This window comes from Hyperoodon ampullatus, assembly GCF_949752795.1.
Source record: "Hyperoodon ampullatus genome assembly, chromosome: 4".
Taxonomy (NCBI): domain Eukaryota; kingdom Metazoa; phylum Chordata; class Mammalia; order Artiodactyla; family Ziphiidae; genus Hyperoodon; species Hyperoodon ampullatus.
Genome location: NC_136917.1, coordinates 59,709,768 through 59,716,831, shown reverse-complemented (window position 1 = coordinate 59,716,831; position 7,064 = coordinate 59,709,768). Strand labels below are relative to the sequence as shown.

Here is a 7,064-nt window from a genome sequence, read left to right as displayed (position 1 = left end):
CCTGTCCTCTGATAGAATTAGTTTGCTTCTACTATAATTGACCATGAGAAAGAGTCTTGATTAATTGTATTCATGATCTTTGAGTTAAATCAGGTTAAAAACTTAGTCAAATGAAGTCAGTTGTTGTTTTTAAACTCTATAGAGTTAAAATGTAAATGGAATTACCCCGGTAGCATTTCCTTATCCTCTTATAAGAGAATATGTACAGTATCTGTTGGAGAACAATAATATAATATCAGCTGTTCAGGCTAAAGGAGAACATAATACCTTGTTTATTCTGATTGGTTTGAAGCAGAAAGTCATTCCTACAACCACTGTACTGCTCTGTTCCCTACTACTCTTTCTGTAGTTTAGGAAAAGGGTACCTCTCTTTGCTTATGACTGGAAGATAAAGAAAATATTGGACTAATCAGGATGGAAATAACAATTTGGGCATCTCTCTCATTTGAGCTATTTTCTAAGTGGTGCTAGTATTCTGGGTAGAGCAGAGCATGAACCAGGTTAGGAGTGGCAAATAGGTTTCAACTTGCTTGCCAACTCCATTTCATTTTACTGGTTATCTGGAGTATCAGGTTGAGAATGTTTCTGAGGCTATGTTTAGGCTTAGCAGGAAAGAGCTGTGATCAATTAATGATGTCTGCCAGAGGCCTGACATAGGGATGCTGTGGTATGTGTGCCATGCATTTTCCATCTCTGGACTAGGTACATCTCTAATATCACTTGGGGCTGGTCCCTCTGTAATTGGCAGACTCAGCAGGCATGACTGGAGAGGGAAGTCTCAATGGTGCTAGAATGGTGCTGCAGTGGCAGAAGACGGCTCACGAGTGAGGTCTGGAAGAACAACAGGGAAGACATCCATCATTTGCTCCAAAGTGTGCAAGTCAAATTCCGGGGAGAATCATGATAACCCTGATCACTGAGCAGCTACAGAAGCAGACTCTGGATGAGCTGAAATGCACACGCTTCAGCATCAGTCTGGTAAAAGACCAGTCTTCCTGCTTCTCTACGACCCCCTCCCCCTTTTTTCGGAGGCTGTTTGTTGTTACTACTTCACCCTTGTCCTGTGCTGTGTGAATCATGGTACTTGTACTGCAAGAGCACACCAAAGGCTCAAAACCCAGCCCAAAAGGAAGGGGGCAGGGATTTTTTTCACTGTTAGAAAAGGGACACCAAAATTTGGGTGGAAAAGGGTTTGAGATACTGGAAGATGTGGATTATTTTACTCACTAACTTTGGGAGGACAAGAAGAAGAGAACACTTAGGAGTTCCTAACATCCCTATAGCCCTTGAATTGCAGGGGTGAGCTGAAGAGGGCTTCCTGGAACTCTGTCCTGATCCTGAATCATGATGGATATTCTCTGTCTCTTAGCCTTTGCCTGATCATGTAGACATCTCCAACTGTGGGAATCCTTTCCAGCTTGTGTCTGGTAAGACATGATGTGTATATTTGTGTGTATGCCCATGCCTCTATCCACGCATTTCTTTCATTGGTTTTCAGTAGCCAGGACTAGCTAGCCTGCCTCCACAATTTTCTTGCCAGGGTCACCTTCTGAGATTGGCACTTGTCTCCATTTTACTGCACCAGCATGGAAGTTACCTGTTTAGTTTGGTCTTATTCTAGTCTTGTAGGAACTTTTTTTTTTTGTGTGGTACGCGGGCCTCTCACTGTTGTGGCCTCCCCCATTGCGGAGCACAGGCTCCAAACGCGCAGGCTCAGCAGCCGTGGCTCACGGGCCTAGCCGCTCCGCGGCATGTGGGATCTTCCTGGACCGGGGCATGAACCCATGACCCCTGCATCAGCAGGCGGACTCTCAACCACTGCGCCACCAGGGAAGCCCCTGTAGGAACTTTTATAATCTAATTTTTTGTGTAGGCAGTACATTCACATTTCCAAAATTTTTAAACAGCAAAAACGTTATACTGAAAAAAGTCCCCCTTCCTCTCCTCTCTCCTCTGCACCCAGCTCCCATCACCTCCCTAAAAGTAACTACTGTTATTAGTTTCTTGTCTATCCAACCAGAGTTTCTTTATACAGATAGAAGCAAATATAAATGTAAATTTTTTATTCCCACGCCTTTAACACAAAAGGTTGCATTCTGTATATTTGGCACTTTTTTTTTTTTAAACTAACCATAATATGGCTAGAAGATCTTTCCCTATAAGTATGTTCCTTGTGGGTGGCCAGACCCAAAGGAACACGAGCAGTCTTGGGGTTTTTCCCAAGCATGGGTTCCATTGTCAAAGGCCTTCCCCACCCTACTTGCCCTCCCTAGAAATACAAATCATCTCTTACCTGCTTGATCACCTACCTCCTGTCTTGGTGCTTTGACACATAGGAAAGGGAAAGGCTAAGGACTGAGTGCATAGGCTTGCTTTTCACAACTCCGGGCTGGGGGGGTGCGGGAGCAAAGTAGAGCTCGGTAGAGTAGAGTGAGGGATGAGCATGGCACACACACGTTTACTTCTTTTGACTCATTCCACCTTTGAGGGGGAGCAGCAGGCAGTATATGAGACTATATTTTAAGTTTCAGGTGGTTCCTCATTACCGGAGGCAATATAGTATGCTGGTTAAAAGGCAGCTTTAGCATCAGACAAATCTGGTTTTGAACCCTGCTTTGGTCATTTGATTCCTGCATGACTTTTGGCAAGTTACTGGACTTCTCTCATCTGTGAAATGGGAGTCGTAATAGTACCTAACTCACGAAGTTTTCGGGAAACCTCACATAAAGTGCTCATCACATTGTATGGCACATAGTAAGCTCTTAAAAATATATTAGCTATCATTAATACTATTTTTATTATGAATGCCTTCCAGAAGGTGCTTCTTGGAGGGGCCTGCCCCACTGTTCCTGTGCTGAATTCCAGGACAGCCTCAATCTCAGCTACCACCCCTCAGGCTTGAGCCTGCACCTCAGACCACCCAGCCCAGGAAATTCCCCACAGGAGCAGCCCCTCTCCCAAGTCCTAAGCCCTGAGCCCCCAGACCCAGAAAAGCTTCCTGTGCCCCCTGCCCCTCCATCTAAGAGGCACTGCCGCTCACTCTCAGTGCCCGTGGACCTGTCTCGCTGGCAGCCGGTGTGGCGGCCCGCCCCCTCCAAGCTGTGGACTCCCATCAAGCACCGGGGCAGTGGTGGAGGGGGTGGGCCGCAGGTGCCTCACCAGAGCCCCCCGAAGCGGGTCTCCAGCCTCAGGTTCCTCCAAGCTCCCAGTGCCTCTTCTCAATGTGCCCCACCCCACAGACCCTACAGCCCCCCTTTCTTCAGCCTGGCCCTGGCCCAAGATTCTTCTCGTCCCTCTGCCACCTCCCCGCAAAGTGGCTCCTGGGAGAGTGATGCTGAGTCCCTGTCACCTTGCCCACCCCAGCGTCGCTTCTCCCTGTCACCCAGCCTGGGCCCACAGGCAAGCCGCTTCTTGCCCTCTGCCCGGAGCTCCCCCGCATCGTCCCCAGAGCTGCCCTGGCGACCTCGAGGCCTGCGCAATCTTCCCCGAAGCCGCTCACAGCCTTGTGATCTTGATGCCCGCAAAGCTGGGGTCAAGCGGCGCCACGAGGAGGACCCTCGGCGGCTGCGGCCTTCCTTGGACTTTGACAAGATGAATCAGGTGGGACCAGTAGGACTAGGGAAGCTTGGATGGGAGTAGGGGGACTGTTCCATTTTCACCTGTGAGTTGTCCTCTAGCTCCAGGCCCTCCTGGCAGGACCTCCCTTGGAGCTCCTTTCTGTCTGAGCTTTTGCTAAGAGTGATCTACCATCCCGATTTGCCCAGGATTATTCTGGTTTTACCATTGAAAGTCCCATGTCCTGTGAAATTTCTCAGTCCTGGGGGTTCCAGAGAAACTTGGGGGGAGTCCCATGTTAAACCTTCCAACGGAGATCCCAGATTGTCCTGCACTTTCCCTCCTCTCTGAGAATGCATGAGCCACAAAAGCCCCATCATCAGTGCCCCACCCCTCCTCATGCAAGGCTGGTTTTGTCACTTGCCCTTTACTGCTTCATGTGGGTCTGTAAGGGCTTAAGCAAAACAGGCTTTGCATCATTCATCTGCTCAACAAATGTTTTTTGACTTCCCAGTGTGAGTGCAGTTGTTGTAGGCAGTTGCCCACTTTTTTCATATTCTTCCTTCCAGACCACTGGGTCATAAAACTTTCTGAGGACTTATTCACTTATTCATAGAGTCATTCATTCAACCAGTCAGCAAGCAGTGTTGGATACCTACTATGTACCAGGCTCTGACTAGGCACTGGCAATACAGGAGTGAGACAAGCAGACAGTATTCCTGTCCACATGAAGTTTATAAACATGCTTCTAATCTTGAATGTGATAGAAAGAAACTATGGGCACTTTCCTCAAAGAAATGTGCACATACACTGAATTTTCAAAATTTTATCAGGGAGTTTTCGACCTCACCCTAACAGATAGGACTCCTGCCTTCAAGGATAACTAAGAGAGGGGTACTTTGAAATCCAACTTGGGCCAGGGTTCTCTGGGAAATTAGCATCTTTCTTTGCCTTAATTTTGTTTGTTTCGTTTGACAGAAACCATACTCAGGAGGTCTCTGTCTCCAAGAAACAGCCCGGGAAGGCAGCAGTATCTCTCCACCGTGGTTCATGGCCTGTAGCCCCTCACACCTCTCTGCTTCCTGCAGCCCCACTGGGGATTCCTCCCAGGTGCTGAGTGAAAGCGAAGAGGAGGAAGAGGGGTCCGTGCGGTGGGGCCGGCAGGCGCTGAGCAAGCGGACATTGTGCCAGCAGGACTTTGGGGACCTGGACTTGAATCTGATTGAGGAGAACTAAAACTGAGAGGCTACTTCCTGGGGCCACACAGACTGACTCTCTTATGGCTACTAACAAGTGTCGAGGTCCCAAAGCTGGGGGCCCAGCCTGGGAATGGGGGTGAGTGGAGGGCTCCGACTCAGGGCAGCCGGAAATCTTCTCACTCCAGGAAGCTCGACCATGCCGAGAGACTGGCTGGGACAAGATAAACGGAGCTGGTGGCGGGAGGGACAGCCCCAGAGCAGGCCCTTACCATGGCGGCCCTGAGTGTGAGTATCCCTGCCACCGAGAAAGCAATGGGCAGGGAAGGAAGGGGTCTCCTGACCCCAGCTCGGGGAATTTCACTAGCCCCTTTGCTTCAAAGGGCACTTGTGTCTTAGAATTTGGCCAGGGTGGGGGGTTCATTCAGCCTCCTCTGAGAAATTGTGTGAGAGTGTGTGCGTGCATGAGAGTGCTCGAGGAAAGGTGTGTTTGGGTAGCCTTAGGGAAGGAAGGCAGTTACTCCTTAACAGCAGAGCACCATGGATCTTGGGTTTTTACGGGAGAGCAGGCTTGTTCAAGGAGTCAAGGTTCTAAGGAGCTCTGGAACCAGGCTCATAATCCATTAGCACCAATGGCTCTGCAGAGGATTCTGTTTTGGGGTACAGCAGGGTCTTTTAAGTGCTATGACCTCAGCTAATGGTCTTTCCCTCAGGCCCACACCTCCCCTAGATAGATCTAGTATTGGCTGGAGAGGACTCTCCACACTGATTCTGAGCTGGCCTGTTTTCGCATCAGATTGCCTAGGCTGTATACAACCTGCCTCTCTCACTCTCTAAGTAGATGCAGGCATATGTGGGCAACTGAGGCAGGGCTGAAGGGCTCCATCTCTTTCTTTCCCTCCCTACTGATGGGACCTTTTCCCCCTTACCCTCTGCCCTTCGAGGGTCAAGAACAAGGAAGGAAGGCCCTATGTTGAGGCTGACCTGCAGCAGAAGTAGTGTTCAGTCCCCAGCAGGCACCCCAGCACTAACTTTAGAGAAACCTGTTGTTAAAAGATCCAGGCCCAGCCTCTTTTCTGACCTGCTTGAGAAAGAGGAAGGGGATGTCAGCATATACTAGTTTGCTTGTCTTCCACTCCTGCTAGGAAATGTTTGTCTCTAACTGGCCCTTAGAGACCTCAGGGAGGTTGAGGCTCACCGAGGGATTGCCTGAGGATGTGTAAAGCAAAGACTGTGAGAAGCAGCTGGGAGTTTGTTGTTGGATTGAATTTCTTTTTTTGTTTCACAGCCACAACTTGAGCCTGGGCAATGGGTCTCAGTGGCCACGGTGGTGGGTTTAAGGACTGCAGAAGCCCTGTAGGGCTGGCTCCAGTGGAGATGCCTACTGAAGCTGCTGCCACAATAGCTTGTGAGGCTTTGTCCAGCTTTGCTTAGACCCTGCGGTACCAAATTGGACCTGCCCTTCCTGTTTATTGGAAGAAGGGCATTTTTCCAGGGTTTTGAAGGAACCATTTGCTCATGTTAGGGAAGAAGACCAAAGTCTATGAGTTTTCTTCCTCATGGAATTGAACCTGTCATTTTCTGGGTCTGCCACATGTTGGATAGGAGCATCAGTGAGGCCCTAGCCTCCTCGCCTCCACTCCAGAGGAGGTGGCTGTTTCTTTTTCAGCCTCCAGCCCTCAGAGGTTCTACCCTTCCAGGGCTCCTTCACTTCTCCTGCTAGTTACCCCATGTTACAGTGAGCTACTAGGTCTGTAGGGGCTTGAGAGAGAGGCTTTCTGGAGAATTCAAGGAAACCATGAGCCCAGGAGTTGCCCATCCTTGGTTTCATCCCTCCCCTGGCTCTTCTCCTTCTTTAGGCCATAATTTCCCTGGTGCCAGCTTCTTTTCCTCCTGGGGCATCCTCATCCCTGGGCTCTCTGCTACAGAGGGGCTGTGCCAGATTACAATAGGCCACTGGTAATGCCAGTGGGGTATCTGCAGGCCCCAAGCTGAAGAAGTGAGGGCAATAATTCTGCCTCCACCCTGAGTTCCCCAAAGCTCTAGGGCACCATCCTTAGGGGAGAAGATCTGTAGATGCCATATTTGAATTCCATTACTTTAAGATCTGGAAAGTTAAACTAGCTGGAGCTATCATCTTGCTTCCCAATCTAAGTACCTGTGGCCCTGGGACGAGCCTTTTCGAGAAGTGGTTTATTTTGCTTTACACAGTAGAGCTGTTCCAACAGTTCTGTGTAAACCAAATGCTGTTTTCCAATGCATTTGGACTGCTGACCATTTAAAAGCAGCCTGTGATTGCTTCTTTTGTAAAGC

At 49.3% G+C, this 7,064-nt stretch overlaps 1 protein-coding gene across 4 annotated transcripts; it reads left to right on the top strand.

The window, feature by feature from the left end:
• Nucleotides 1-781: 781 nt before the first annotated feature.
• On the top strand, nt 782-4,791 carry FAM53C (family with sequence similarity 53 member C; the record flags this gene model as incomplete). 4 transcript variants are annotated; one of them, XM_079703076.1, is made up of 4 exons in its annotated part: nt 782-829; nt 1,370-1,427; nt 2,816-3,600; nt 4,534-4,791. In XM_079703076.1, the coding sequence occupies 4 exons, from the start codon at nt 782-784 to the stop codon at nt 4,789-4,791; spliced, it is 1,149 nt and encodes a 382-aa protein (XP_079559202.1). The 4 variants fall into 4 exon arrangements, with proteins under 4 accessions (XP_079559202.1, XP_079559204.1, XP_079559201.1 ...); XM_079703078.1 differs by lacking the exon at nt 782-829 and adding an exon at nt 901-978 and having other exon boundaries at nt 3,449-3,600; XM_079703075.1 differs by lacking the exon at nt 782-829 and adding an exon at nt 901-978.
• Nucleotides 4,792-7,064: the final 2,273 nt, after the last annotated feature.